General features: G+C 40.4%; 1 protein-coding gene across 3 annotated transcripts in view; it reads right to left on the bottom strand.

Annotated features, from left to right (window-relative positions):
• The window catches only part of OCRL (OCRL inositol polyphosphate-5-phosphatase), a 46,106-nt gene that overhangs the window by 5,926 nt on the left and 24,674 nt on the right, over window positions 1–15,506 (bottom strand). The window contains exons 7-20 of one of the 3 annotated variants that reach the window (XM_089536616.1): window positions 15,347–15,439; window positions 14,970–15,090; window positions 14,683–14,850; window positions 13,310–13,411; window positions 12,354–12,468; window positions 12,134–12,250; window positions 11,835–12,022; window positions 10,027–10,138; window positions 6,956–7,065; window positions 5,404–5,539; window positions 4,447–4,557; window positions 4,092–4,257; window positions 3,181–3,416; window positions 2,810–2,833 (exon numbers count right to left, since the gene is read on the bottom strand). In XM_089536616.1, coding sequence (XP_089392742.1) covers window positions 2,810–2,833; window positions 3,181–3,416; window positions 4,092–4,257; window positions 4,447–4,557; window positions 5,404–5,539; window positions 6,956–7,065; window positions 10,027–10,138; window positions 11,835–12,022; window positions 12,134–12,250; window positions 12,354–12,468; window positions 13,310–13,411; window positions 14,683–14,850; window positions 14,970–15,090; window positions 15,347–15,439 — 1,799 coding nt within the window. The remainder of the gene's footprint in view (window positions 1–2,809; window positions 2,834–3,180; window positions 3,417–4,091; window positions 4,258–4,446; window positions 4,558–5,403; window positions 5,540–6,955; window positions 7,066–10,026; window positions 10,139–11,834; window positions 12,023–12,133; window positions 12,251–12,353; window positions 12,469–13,309; window positions 13,412–14,682; window positions 14,851–14,969; window positions 15,091–15,346; window positions 15,440–15,506) is intronic. The other 2 variants (XM_089536617.1, XM_089536618.1) reach the window with 2 other exon arrangements.

Below are 15,506 nucleotides of genomic sequence, written 5' to 3'. Positions count from 1 at the left end.
CTGAGGGCCAAAGACAAATTAGGATGACATAAGAGCCTGTGTATGTCTTGCTTGTTCTCTCTGAGTGGTCAGTTTGCTGTTCCCACTGCTGGCTTTGCTGCCAGAGGGCACCTATGGTGCCCTAAAGAAAAAACAGTCCCTTTTGTGTACTTGTTTAGTATAAGAATGGAGCACATGTGGTCCTCCATATGTTTGACTGCAACTGCTATCATCCTTCACCCCAGCTATATTGGCTAGGACCAATGTGAAGTACAGTCCACCAAATTCTAGAGGGTCATAGATAGCCTTTAATATTTTGTCAGTGTGTCTGTGTCTTACTCCATCTTATTATTACTTTTCTGTATTGACAAGCTTATGGATGAAACTGTGGTTAGACTTGGGGCAGATCCTGTTAGTAGCACATACTTGTATAAATATGGCTTATGCATTTATATGTCTATTTTGGGATAGGATGGAAGGAGCTATTGTCTAGACCTTTTTGTACAATTCAAAGCTTTTCCACAGCAGCTATCAAGCCCGAGAGGGACTCCTTACCAATGGGGAGGGGACAGAACAGGGAGGCAATTCAGATAAAGAAGATGTGGCTAGTCTGGCTCTGAGGAGAAGGAAAATGGGAGTTGCAATCCCATCTGTGAGTGTGCCCTTGTGTCTTCCCTCTCAGAGCTGAGATTAGCTGCTTCTTCATCAAACAGCTTCCTCCTTTCCTCCTGTAAGAAACATCAGCCCTACCTTGACAGTTATTAAATGCACAGGTCGAGCATTTCAGTGTACCTGCTTGATGTAGGATCTTTGAAAATAAAAAGTGTACTCCAGTGTTCTTATGGGAAAAAATGTCTGTTAAGCCATGTTGTAATGGAAAAGGCTTTTTTATTTGTTTGGCTGATGCATTTTGGGTGTAAACCCTTCTTCACGAGCTAATTCTTCTACTTCTCTCTTTCTGGTATCAGGGACAGAATTTGCAGTGGCCATGATGCCAGAAAGAGAAGACTTCTGCCCATGATACCAGAAAAAGAGAAACAGAGAAATTAGTTTATGAAGAAGGGTTTACACCCGAAATGCATCAGCTGAACAAATAAAAAAGCCTTTTCCATAAGACATTTTTTCCCATAAGAACACTGGAGTACACCTCTTATTTTCCAGCATTCTATGATGTTTAAATGAATGAACTGGGCTCTGTTGAGGGAATTCATTACTTTGATATAGGATCGTGGCCACACAGTTCACTTTGAATATGCTGCAGTGGAGACAGACATAGAATACTGAGCTATAGCTGGAATGTGAGTTTCCTGCACTTTATGGGCGATGCAATCTACAGCATCTAGGATGTTAACTTTACTCATAAAAACATTTCCTGGTTGACTTGTGGTCCATTAAATTGAGATTAATTATACCGTTCCTATCTAAGTTCTCCGGAAGATCTCTGAATTGGTACTTGGCATACTTGCTAGGTGATTCTGATAAAAGCATAATGGAAGCAGCTACAAAGTTTTTCTTTTTAGCTACTAGAACAAGCAAGATTTTAACTTACACACACATATAGTAAATGGATGCCTAACGGTTAAAATGTTATCTATTTTTTAAGCTGTTTTTATAGCTTTTAATTAATGTTTTTATATTATGGATGAATAATATTTTATATTTTGTGTGAATTATGGCATGTTAGTGGTTCATGATAATAATAAAGGTGTCATTTGAAACAATAATATTTCTTTAAGAAATAACCACTTAAATGTTTAAACGTGTTTTTATCATTGTGCTACCCAATAGCAACTAACTTATTTAGTAAATGATATTTTATATTATGCATTCTATGACAGGAAAGTATATTTAATACAAATGTTTTTCATGGTATTGCTTTAATATGTGTCAAATGTGTTGCCTAATGGTCTCTTGACTGAAATAAAGGCTTTTGTTGTTGTTGTTGCTTAATATAATGTAAATGCAAGAGAGAGGCTAACAAACTATTAATCAGTTAAAGAATGCTAGCATCATTAAGGATGAAAACTGTCTCCAGTCCTCACTGTCATTTGAGGTGGTTAGCTCTATCTCAAATCTCAAATTTCAATAAAAGGAGAAAAGGAATAAAAAGGGAGAATTTCTGGGAGATAATGATTCTCCATTTTATTCACAGGGAAATGGTTAACAAGAGCCCAATTCATTCATATACCCACTAATGATACAATAGCAGTTATAAATATGCTTTTCAATGGTTCATTCCCATGTTGCTGTATGAAGCTCTGATCACATGGGGTTTTAGTGATTACATACTTCCTTCCCAGGAATGCCAACATGACTGGACTGGGAAAAGAAAAATGGTGATGACAGGATGGGAACAATGTAATTAGAACACAACAGCTTAGCAAAGCGATAGAACAGAGATTATTCTGAGTGAATGCACAAGAAGGGCTTTTTTTTTTTGTTTCATCTGAATTTATACTGCCTTTGGCTACTTCCAAGTAACCAATATTGTTTTTTAACTTGGGAATCAAGAATGAAAACCTATCCCACAGATAATCGATGTTCTTCCAGATGCTCTTGGATGTCAGCTCCCATATCCTCACTACTGGCTACAATGGGTAGGGCTGATGGAAGCTGCAGCCCAACAACATCTGGAGGACCACAAGTTTCCAATCCCTGTCTTATCTGAATACATGGAATAACCAGTGTATACCCTTATTACTGAGCCCAGTGATGACACAAAGACAAGAAGATGGCAAGACAAATTAGTTGCTGTTTGTTAATAGGGCCTTCCAGTACCTGACAAAAATCTCTGCAAGAATCACTAGAAATACACTGCATGGCCTGTTACCTTTTCTAGGAAGCTGTCTTCTCCCTGAGGCCAGAGTAGGAAAGCAAAGAAAGAGAAAAAGATACAAAGTGTGTTACTGATAAAGTCTGAAAGGAAGAAATCACCCATGTGCTGAAAAGCAAGCTGCCACACAGTGGGAAAAAAACATAGTTTAGTGACCATCTGCACAGAAATTTGAGTAAAAGGCAAAACAGACACCAAGATGACTCAGTGGATGAACTGACAGATATCAGCCATGAATTTGGACACTACAAGAAGACAATGCTGAAGCTAATTCAGAAGACAGCCCTTCCTCCAAGCAAGTAAAAGTGAAAGAGCAATCACTTTTCAAAGGTACGTAAAACTATCACTGAGTTCCCTCTACATCCTACCAGATCAATGAGCTTTGTGACAGGGACCTCACGGATTGGCCGCCTCATCCGACACAGTGTCTCCAAGGAGGTCCCGAAGCAGCTGGGCAGGTAGCTACCACTGATGGTGAGGAAGTAATCTTTGCCTCGGTCCAGATGAAGAACAAGGATATCTTCAATCTTGTCCTCCCCAGAATTGAGTAGTGTCACTGAGTCCTTGCTGACATACACATCTAAGGAGATATCTACTGTCTCATCTGAAATGGGAGAAAAGCAGAGACTCTGAGACTGACATAAGACTCTAAAGCAGTGATTCCCAAACTCTGGCCTTCCTGGTGTTTTGGACTTCTGTTACCAGAATCCCAGACCACTGACCAAGATGGCTGAGGTTCATGGTAGCTGAAGTGCAAAATACCTGGAAGACCAGAGTTTGGGGATCACTGCTCTAAAGGGATAGTTTTATCTAATCTCCTGTAACCATTAGTTTTATTAAAGATGGACCAACTGAACAATTTACAAAATGGTGATGCCTCCAAATCTCCTTCCATCCCAGTACAAGGAACTGTTGGCAAACAATGCTAATAATTCAAGATTTATACTGTCTTTGACTACATCTGAAAGAATATACACACTTTCAGGCTTTCTCTCACAGAAAGAACTTGTCAAAAGATGTGTAGTATTTCAGATTTGCAGATATAGGATGATACATTAGGAGTAAATGGGAAAAAATGTTCCAGAAGAATATTAAGTGATGAACAATGTAGATTTAGATGTCTGGAAGACCTCTTTTTTATTCTATTAATGTGGGTCCCAAAGGAAACTTTGTAAGGTACTCTTTTTAAGTGATATTGTATTTCCAGAATAATTCAAAGTTAAAAAAATAAATAAAATAAAAGCAAAATAACAATTCCAGTCGTTTTCCAGAGACTCACTTGGCTCTAAGTAGCCCTCAAAGGGCTCAGCGCGAAGCCATGGCTTACAGTACTGGCTGTCGTTGAGCTTGGGGATGAAGGAGAAATGGCAGGTCACTTGTCCATTGTTTGTGATCTGAAACTTCTCCTTCCGTAGCTGCCGAAACTTCACATTCTCAAATGTAAACTGCAAATCAAAATTGGAGGGGGAGGAGATAGAAGCTTTCAGCAACTAGCAAGGAAACATCTCTGTACCCTCCACTAGGGGATCTGAAGGATTCAAAACACCAGCGCTTAGGTTCTTTGTTTCCTTGTGAGGAAATCTGGTATATCTGGTGCTGACTCTTTTTAGGGGAGATGATCCAGTTCCTCTTACCTCCCTCCTGCTCAACTCCAGTGACGGAAGAAAATCATTCTCCATCCTATCCATCATTCGGACAATATCTTCAAACACTTTCCGATACCGCCGGTCATCTACAACCTTCACCTATGGAGAAAAAAAACCACACACTTTACTGAAAAACAACAACACAACAACAAAACCCCACAACTCAACAATTTATCAAGGGGCAAGATGCCTCTTGACTCCCATCTCCTATCTCTGAAGGAGGGAAGTAACTCTGAGTTTTCTGGGTACTGCCTAGCATGTGTGGGATCCAGTTCCTAGGGTACAATGCAATCCATTTAATGTAGCTTGTCTTGCCAAAAGGAATGGCATATGGTCAGAAACCTAAATGAACATATATAGGTAAATCAAGCCAAGCCCCATCCCTTGTATAGGGAATTGTGCTGAGGAACACTGTAGAGAGAAGTGTGGTTGTTTTGTCAGGCCAGTCTCCCTAAGAGATTGGCCTGACAAAACTTTAAGGAGATGCCATAATTCTCAATGGCCCTTCTTTTACAGTTCTTGGTGGCTGACTGCCAGCTCTGGAACTCACTATTAAGGAAGGGTAGGCTATTGCACAACCCTACTGTTCTTCAGTCAGCAGGCAAAGCTATCTTCCCACTGGAGGGCTCTGTGCAACTGACCATTAGTTGAGGACTATACTAGATGGGTGCTATATTTTACTTAAGGATGTACTTTTAATGTACTATAATTCTGTTTTAATAGTTGATATTGTTTAACTGCAGTCTCATTTGTATGAGAAACGCATGATACAAAATATGATGATGAGCATCATCCTCTATATCCCATCTTTTCTCCAAAGCTGAAATTCTAGGTGGCTAATTCAATTAATAATACATAAATAAAATAAAATAAACAAACAAAAATAAATAACAAAGAACTAAATTTTTAAAAATGGGCAATTGTCCCAGTTGCAAAGACAATTACCCCAATGAGGAAGAGTGAGCTGACAGGCTTGTGGTCACTTGTTTTTAGTTCCATGTGGCTGCGATAGTGGAGCTGATTGATGCCAGTTCCCCTCCAAAGGATTCGATCACACCAGGCTGGCACTCGGCATTTCCCACTGCAAGAAGAGAATGGATGTGTCACTTCAGATTGCACCACAAAACTTGTTTTGTGGTGCATGGTCACTTTCTTTAACATGTTTTAGCATTGAAAGGTTATTTGGACTAAAATATGCAGAGTCCTACAGCCAGCATGCCTAGTCACCATGCTGTTTGGGGACTTCAGGAAGTTGAAGTAGAGACACATAGGTGTTCCAATTTGCTGGAAAAATCTTTGTCATTACACCCAGGTAGGCTTTTTTCACTAGGTTGGAAAAGGCTGATCTAGGTGAGATTCAGACTATTTGCCTCATGATCTGAGCCTGTTCAGAACACAGACAACTCTACAAGTGTAGATTTTCAACTTACCTAGCCTTGGTAATTCCTACTTTTCAGGGCCTTTTCTGCAATGGAAACCCTGGTTCTAGCATACTACTCCTCTGGAAGCCTGATCGGTGCCAATGTTAGCATCATTTTGGTGCCTAGTTAAAACCTGGGTTTTTTTAAAAAGTCTTTGGGCCAAAGTAATTTTATGCAGGCTGCACATTTTTTATAGTTATATTATTCAAGATTGTTTTAACCAGCTTTAAACTGTCTGTTTTAAAAATTTTAAAAATATTTAATACATTCTTAAGCTTTAATTTTTTTGTAATTTATTTATTGTTCCAAGATGATTTTATCATAAGCTACCCTGAGAATATAAATATTTTAATTAATAAATAAATATGCAGAGTGTCAGAAGCTCTCCATTTTCATATCATTATACCAAGGGTGGAGCGTTTTTGGCCCTCTAGATGTTTTGGCCCTTAATTCGCAGGAGCTTCAGCCCAACCAATTGTTGAGGTCAAAGGAGTTACTGATGTTTCTCAGATGTTTTGATTTCATTGACTGTTTTAGCCAGGCCAACTCATTTTGAGAGAAAAGAGTTCTAACCCAGCTCACAACTCCCTTTGTCATAAATAAGATTCCCAGTCAGACATAGATCATTTCCTGCTGTTATTCTCACTAAACTACAACACTGATTATATACCACAAAAGGAGAGGGGCTAAGAAGAAAAAACTGGAGATTACTTATACAGCTATCAGAACTTGGTTATCCTGGTTCTAAGGCAGGTGTGGAAAAAATATGGCCTGAAAAGTAGGTAAAGTGTTACTACAGAAGCTGTACAGGGACAGATCACAGCCTTATATTTTACAACTCAAAACAGGCAACAAAGAACACCATGCAGGCAAGCAAGCTGGTGGGGGAAAGATGGTTTCCTTTACTCTTTCTCCACCTGTCCACTTGCATTCTGCACAGGATGCAGATGAAGGGAAGCCCACTAATTCTGGTCCTTCCTCCTCCAGCTGCTTGGAAGCAGACTAGTAAAGAAATTTACAGGTTTGGATTCTTCATGGGTTTATTAACAAGACTGAACTATTGGATAGATGCTTACCTGGAATCCCAGCGATCTGTTTTCGAATCAAATTTATATGTGGGGATGAACTTGATCTCTCCCTCTGTAAAATCAGCAAAAGCTGTCTTTTGAGCACGCTGAATATTTAGCTAGAGGCAAAAAACAACAGCCCATCAACTGGGAAGTAGAATTTCCTCAGCCTCTAGGTTGCAAAGAGATAAAGAAAACTATTTTGAAGCACAATTTCCAGAACACCTATCCACCATAGCCATTTGCCATGCTGGTTAGGAGATTCTGGCAGTTGTAGTAAAAATAATTAATTAAATTCCCCATGCTTTAGTGCTCCTTCACAGCTACCACTGTGACTACCCTAGGTTGGTAGCTGTATCGTGTTGTACAGGCACATAGGAAATCCAAACCACTCAAGCTACCTGCGTTGCAGCCTGGCCAGGTAAAATGCTACAAAGGTGTTAGAATGATAGCAACAATGAGAATTACTGTAACAACCAACACAGAGAAATAGAAGACAGCAGCAAAAAATGTAGAACAAGCAACCTTTCCCACAAGATCTCAGAAATCAAAGGGAAATTTAAACCAAGAATGAGGATGCTCTATGACCAGCAGGGAAACACACTGCATGATGAAGAAAGAATAAAAGGTAATTTTTGTATTTCAAGAAGCTGAATTCAAAGCACTTAGAAGAAATAAATAACTCTGAACAGATGGCATACCAATAGAGCTCTTTCAAGCAATAGAGACAGAATTCACTCAAATTTTCTGACAACAAATATGGAACATATGACAACATGACAACAAATATGGAAAACAAAAGGATGGCCCAGAGACTGGAAATGCTGAATTTACATCCTGGGAACACCAAGGATTGCAGCAACCCCTGGACCATTGTATTTATCTCCCACAAAAACAAAGTAACACTCATAATTTTACATTTTTATCATATACAGAGTGAGAAATGCAAGATGTCCCAAGCTGGCTTCAGAAGAAGAAATGACATGAGAAATCATACTGCAAACATACATTGGATTATGGAATGCACCAAAGAATATCAGAAGACAATCACCTTGTGCTTTATACATTATAGCAAAGTCTTTGTGCAGATCATGAACAACTATGGATTACTCTTAAAGAAATCAGTGTATCACAACATTTGATTATCCTAATGTGTAATGTGTACTGAGGACAAGAGGCCACTGTTAGGACAGAAAATGAAGAAACAGAATAGCTTCCAAACTGGCAAGGGGGTCAGGTAAAGTTGCATTTTATCACTGTTTAACCTGTACACTGAACATATTATATGCTAAGATGAATTAGGCTCTGAGAAAGGAAGTATGACTGGAGGAAGGAGCATCAAAATTTAAGATATGCAGATGACATCATAGTACTAGTGGAAAATAGCAACAACTAGGAATGATTACTGAAGAAAGTCAAGGAAGAAAGTGCAAAGGAAGGTTTACAGCTGAACATTATCACACACACACACACACGACCATAAATGATTTTCATAACTTTAAAGTAGACAGTGAAGACATTAAAATAGTTCAAGATTTTCCAGAACTTGGCTAAGTCATTAATCAGACTGGAGACCACAGTGAAAACAATCAGAAGATTAGGACCTAGAAGGGCAGCTATGGAGGAACTAGACAAGTTCCTTAAGTGTAAAGATCTATCATTGAATACAAAAGCTAGGACTGTCCATGTCATCATATAACAAATTTATACGTAAAGCTGTGAAAGCTGGACAATGAAAAATGCTGATGGGAGGAAAATCAACTCATCTGAAATGTGGTGTTGAAGAAGAACTGTATGGATACTGTAGTCTGCTAAAAAGACAAATAAATAGGTCCAAGAGCAAATTAAGCCTGAACTCCCCATAGAAGCCAAGATGATGAAACTGAGACTGCCATACTTTGGACATATAGTGACAAGACATGAGTCACTAGAAAAGACAGTAATGCTTGGCAAGGCGGAAGGCAGTAGAAAAAGAGGAAGACTGCATTGCGGATGGATAGGCTCAATCATGGAGACCGCAGCCCCGAGGCTGCAAGACCTGAGCATGGATGCTGATGACAGGGTGACTTGGAGGTCTCCCATTCATGCGTGTATGTGCCTTCAAGTCACCTGTTGACTTATGGTGACCTCACAAATTTCATAGGGTTTTTCTTAGGAATACTCAGACATGGTTTTACCAGTTCTTTTCTCTGAAATATATTGTAGTCTACACCTGGAATTTGTTGGCAGTTTCCCATCCAAGTACTAACCAGGGCTGACCCTGCCTAGCTTCCAGAATCAGACATGATCACAGGGTTGCCATAATTCAAAGTCAACTTGAGGGCGGTTAACAACAAATAATAATAAGAATCTTATTTATTACCAATCCATACAATTTTTCAATAACAGCCCATCCTGAAGCAAACAAAATTCTCCCTGATCTCTTTTTCTCTCATTCTACTCTACCTAACCTCTCTTCGTTACCTAACCATCCCGTTTCTGACCAATGTTTAACTGTCTATCCTGTGCTCTGCAGTGCCTCACCAATTTTCTAAAAAAAAACCTGGAGGCAGAGATTTTCAATTCGCAAGGTTGCAGCAAGGTTAGGAATGTCTGTATTCAGCCCTATATTTCATTTCTTTTTTCTGACAATGGAGATAGAGGCTGTTTTGACCAGTGCTATATTATCAAACAGACTCACAACAGCCTGGTCTGTTTTTCATAACAAGCTGATGGTTTTGATGACAATAGCAGTGCTTAAGAAATAGGTGGTGGAAAAACAAAACCACAACACACATGCAGGTAATGCAGAATTTCTGAACTGCAAAAGTTAGAAGTGTTTACTGTTCTGGAAATTCCTGATAACCAAATAATTGTAGTGTGATACTATGCACATATATCTGTAGTTCCAGGACTTATTTTAGATTAAGTGTGTCCACATGGGAGCCTTCAGAAGTCTTTGCAGGTATCTCAATCATTCCATGTTAGCCAAGGCCTTACTAAATAACTGGATGAAGGTGGTACTTGGCCAGCCTAGGGTGGGATCTCCCAAATGCAGGAATATTCTCAATCACAAAGAAATACAGGGCTGCTTCTCTCACCTGGTCATATGTCAGCAGTTTCTGAAGCTCATTTTTACTGATCAGAGTTTTCACTTCATTGGCATCAGGAAGGCAAAGCCTATAGTTCAAATCTCCCAACCAGATGACAACACTAAAGGAAACAGGAAAGAACAGGGAAACAACAGCTAGTATCAGGCACACTCAGGAGGAAAGGGCTGGTTGTTATGTCTGCAGAATTAAGTAAGATTACAACTTGGAACTGAACATTGTCATCACGTACATATCTCCCTATGTGAGGCTCCGAGGACATAAGACCCTTGGGAGGGGCCCTTATTTCTGTCCCATCACCTACACAGGTACAGTTGGCGGGGACATGAGATATGGTCTTCTCAGGGGCTGCCCCTTAGTTCTGAACTCCCTCCCTAAGGAGCTGGAATCGATTCTTCCTTGCTGCTCTTTTGTCAGCAGGCAGAGACTTTTTTCCCCCCAACAGATTTTCAGAACCAAAGATTTTTTGAATAGGACTTCCAAGGTGCTGTAGTATTTTAATCTGTACTGTTTTTATCTGTAGTTCCCCCCTTTTTTGTTTTACTATTGTTAATAGTTTAATTCTATTTTAATGTTGATCTTCTGTATGTTTTTAACTATACTGCAATTATTTTAATTTATAAACTGGCTTAAGCCCCAGTGTTGGGGAAAAGTTATGGGTATAAGTAAAGTTAAAGAGTAGCAGGAGGAGGCGTTTCAATTGTGCTGGCTCCTGATTCAGTGCATCAGTTGTAACTGTTTAAAGCCCTTCCAGGCTTAGGATAGGTGTATTTGAACGGCTACCTCTCTCTGTATAGAATCATAGAGTTGGAAGAGACCACAAGGGCCATCCAGTCCAACCCCCTGCCATGCAGGAAATCCAGATCAAAGCATCCCTGACAGATGGCCATCCAGCCTCCGTTTGAAGACCTCCAAGGAGGGAGACTCCACTACACTCCGAGGAAGTGTGTTCCACTGTATGTTTTTGTCCATGCACTAAAACAGGAAGGGGAACCTGTAAGCCTTCAAGTGTTGATGAACTACACTGCTTATCATCTCTCATCATGCCCAAATTGGAACAAGATGATGGCAATTTTACTCCAACATCAGGAGGAGCATAGGTGCTACAACCCTGTACTAAAATCCTCAGTAATCTGCCCTGTCTGGAAATGTGATGGTTTGGAGACTTGCTACCAGAGCAAAGGCCTCCTCAGTGTTCTCCTTGTGATCTCATTCTGTTGTCAGGCAAATATCTTTTTATATTCTCAAGGTTGCTCTCTTCCTCCCCCTCTCTCTCCTTCTGGCTTTTAACCAGTGTCTATTTCTGTTGCTTTTAGTGCATTTTTGTATGGTTTTAAATCTTTCAAATTGTATATCATTTTTTTAAAAATAAGTTAGGAAGGAATAAACAGATAAACATAAAGAACAAATGCCAGCATTCTAGTTGCCTCCCACAACCATTTCTAATTCCACTGCTTTTAGACCAAAGCAAGAGACCATAATGCTGAAGGCACATAATCTGAAATGTGTAGAACGGCTCTAATAAAAACCTTACCAATGAGGCTCCACACACAAGGCTACAGTTTGTCCTTCCAGATAGTGGAGACCAACATTTAGCCTAGCCTAACTTAGTCCAAACTGGTGTCGTTCAGATGTTTTGGACTACAACTCCTAGCCATCTTGGCCAGCATGCCAAATGGTCAAGAAGCTTAGAACTGTCATCCCAAACAGCTGGAGGGCACCAGGCTGGGATAGTCTACCAAGCACCAGCTTAACAAGGCTCCCTACAACCCTCCCATTTTCACACTCTTGAGACGCACTCATGTTTCATGATTGTCAGTTGTGGCAGACCCTGGTCAGGAGGCAGGAAGCTCATCCGGGCACAGATGTCCTTGTAATCTTGGTTTCGCCGCTCAAAGTCTTCTACATGGGCAGCTAGATGGGAGTTGACAATGCAGAAGCTGGTATTGTGGAAGACAAACCTCATGGCCACACCACCTTTGTTACCCTGCAGATGCCAAGGACAAAACAAATGTTAGCAAATAAGCAGGAAAGAAAGATGAAATCTGGTTCGAGGAGATAACAAGAAAAAGACCATGGTTGTCATGGTTTAACTTACCATCTTCCCCATGATGCCTGTGCCCACTGTCTCTAGCATTACATCCTTAATATAACCATAATGTTCTTTCCTGGCAAAGACAAGCAACATCATGCCAACCAGACGCACCAGCTGCACCTGCAAAATGCAAGATACCAGGATTGCTGCCTACTCTGGTCAAAAGCCTGGCTATGTTATTTACGGATGAAAAAGGTGTCAGGGAGGGGGGAATTGGACTTACTTTCTTGTACTTGGCTTTGGAATGCAGAGCCTTCTCCACTGCCATCAGCCACTCTTGCTCCTTTGTTGACTCAAAGTAGAAAAAAGCCTCGGTACTCAGGTCCAGTTCCTGGAACCTAAAGCCAGAATTTGTCATGCACTGAACATCATTTTCTAGCAAGTGGTCTGTCACTTAGGCTTCTGGCTATCCACACAACCAGAAAAATGTTCTGATGCTATATTTTTCCAAGGAAATTTTTTCACACACACACTCCCTCACACACTTTGGGCTGTTGTACTGCAATTAATCCTGTAATGAAACAGAATGTTCAACTAGTTGTAATGAATTAGATTTTTCACAACTTGAAATAGCATTAATAAGTAGTTCAGATGATGAATGAGTGAGTGAAGTTGAAAGAATTAGTTACTTACTCAGCAAAATAAACTGTTAATATAAAATATATCAGGTACAGCTCTCTTTACATATGTGTCCTAACAAAATTGTGCTCCTTCAAGTAGTAGTCATTTTTTAATTAAATGTAGGGGTCTTTTACCTTTAAGAGACATATATGCTATTATTTTTATATTATTAAAAATATTGTATTTATATATTACAGACATTATTACAAATACAATTCATTTCCACATAGTGCTTTGGATATGTTTAAATATAACATTTAAATCAAACAAGATAAAACCAGATAATATTAGTTAAAGCATTAGATTTCCCCCCCCCCAAAAAAAACAAAAACAAAAAAACAAAAACAAAACCAACAGGAGTAGGTTCCACTGCCACAGTTACGACAGAATGTTGCTTTCTTGGTAAGACAAAGATATTACGACACAAATGCAGGCAGGTTTTCTTCTTTTTGTTTCAAGTATAAAGTTAAGTATCTAGCCAAAATCTTGACATCAGGATCTTCATTTAAACCACCAGCAGCTCATTGGGGAACAGAAGATGATGGGAAAGTGTCTTACCCAATGCAATAGATGTCTGGAGGGTCAGGGTCACAGTTCAGCCAAGGTTCCAATCCACTATCCGGAGACTGGCCATTCACATTCCATGTTCCCACAAAAAATCTGCAATTTACAGAAGGCTATTACCACAGGTAAAGAGGCAAAAACAACAAAGTCCCCACAACTAGGATCACAGAGGAAGACAAGCCAGTACAGTCAGTAATAGAATTTTGGAGCGTGTCCAGAGGGACAATCAAAATGGTGAAAGGTCTGAAAATCATGCCCTATGAGGAGCGACTTAGGGAGCTGGGTTTGTCTAGCCTGGAAAACAGAAGGTTAGTTTAAATATTTGAAGGGGTGTCACACTGAGGATGGAATAAGCTTGTTTTATGCTGCTCCATAAAGTAGGATGATGATGATGATAATTGATTTATTTATAGCCCACCCAATCACAAGGAATCCAGGCAGGTTATAGCAATAAAAATACATAAATATAAAATACATAAAAATAAAAATACACTCTTCTTCTTGAGCTAGCCTTGATGGAGATGGGTCAGCTTTTTCACTCCCTCCCAGGCCAGAAGATGACAGGATGTGAAGCAATGGATTCAAACTACAGGAAAAGAGACTCCACCTCAATATTAGGAAAAATGTCCTGACAGTAAGAGTTGTTTAACAGTGAAATATAATGCTTCAGAGTCACAGAATCATAGAATCATAGAGTTGGAAGAGACCGCACGGGCCATCCAGTCCAACCCCCTGCCATGCAGGAAATCCAATCAAAGCATCCCCAATAGATGGCCATCTAGCCTCTGCCTAAAGACCTCCAAGGAAGGAGACTCCACTACACTCCAAGGGAGTTTGTTCCACTGTCGAACAGCCCTTACTGTCAGGAAGTTCTTCCTAATGTTGAGGTGGAATCTCTTTTCCTGCAGCTTGCATCCACTGTTCTGGGTCCTGTTCTCTGGAGCAGCAGAAAACAAGCTTGCTCCCTCCTCAATATGACATCTTTTCAAATATTTAAACAGGGCTATCATATCACCTCTTAACCTTCTCTTCTCCAGGCTAAACATCCCCAGCTCCCTGAGTCGTTCCTCATAGGGCAAGGTTTCCAGACCTTTCACCATTTTAGTTGCCCTCCTCTGGACACACTCCAGTTTCTCAATGTCCTTTCTGAATTGTGGTGCCCAGAACTGGACACAATATTCCAGGTGGGGCCTGACCAGAGCAGAATACAGTGGAGTCTTCTTTTTTTTGAGGGTTCTAAACAGAGGCTGGATGGTCATCTGTCATGAGTGTTTCCATTGTGCCTTTCTGCATGGCAGGGGGTTGGATAGAATGGCTCTTGTGATCTCTTCCAAGTCGCAACTGTGGCACTTTCACAAGGCTCTCACCTGAAATTCTGGATGTTGACATACTCCTTTTCTCTCTTGGCAATAGCGTGCTTGATGAGGCCCTCCCTCTGCCCAGACTGCGTATGTGTAGAAGGCACAAAGAGCATCCGCATTGTGTTGCTTACTTTAGGCTGGTCCTTGTTGATGCTTTCCTTCTCACGTAATCCCCTAAAAAGAAAAGAGAGAGAGAGAGAGAGAGAGAGAGAGAGAGAGAGAGAGCAGAATGTAACTAGCCCTTGCAATTAGGGAGGTAAGATGGCAGGTGGAACATCTCCAAGGTGACTTACGGCCTGTTTGGTGGCAGAGGGGGCGGTGGAGGCTCCCGGTGGGCACTCATTTGCTGATTCTGCAGGTTTCTTTTCTTCTCCAAACTCATGGCATTGAAGTTATCTTCAAATCCTAGAGTCCCTGAAACAAGAAAATCTGAACTTAAGAATCCAGAACCTTCTGGGAAGACATAGGGGAATGAATTAGGGAAACATCCCTAATGCCACTCCCAGTTCAAATGACAACATCCTTTGGATTTACTCATGTTCTGAAAGAGACCTGGAAAGCAACAAGATCTCTGCCTGAGACTGCTGGAGGCAAGAATTTCAAAATTCAAAGTGTTTGCTAAGCAGTAGCTAAATAGGAAAAGATGCATCAGATAGATGTGGACCTGTACCTGCAGAGAGGGACTCAGCAGGCCTCGAGAGCCCTTTCACTTGATGCCAGGAGACATGGTCCCCATGATCAGGGAAAGAAACTTTTGGTGGGACTGCAAAAAAGTAAGACAGAAATTCCCATGTAAGGCACTTGGCACCTCCAGTGTCAGGCATAAAAAA

Source organism: Sceloporus occidentalis, unplaced genomic scaffold (assembly GCF_023333645.1).
Source record: "Sceloporus occidentalis isolate IW3139 unplaced genomic scaffold, rSceOcc1.0.p SCAF_8, whole genome shotgun sequence".
In the NCBI taxonomy this organism is placed as follows: domain Eukaryota; kingdom Metazoa; phylum Chordata; class Lepidosauria; order Squamata; family Phrynosomatidae; genus Sceloporus; species Sceloporus occidentalis.
Note: the sequence above shows the minus strand (reverse complement) of the source record. Positions and strands in the feature narration are given on the sequence as shown.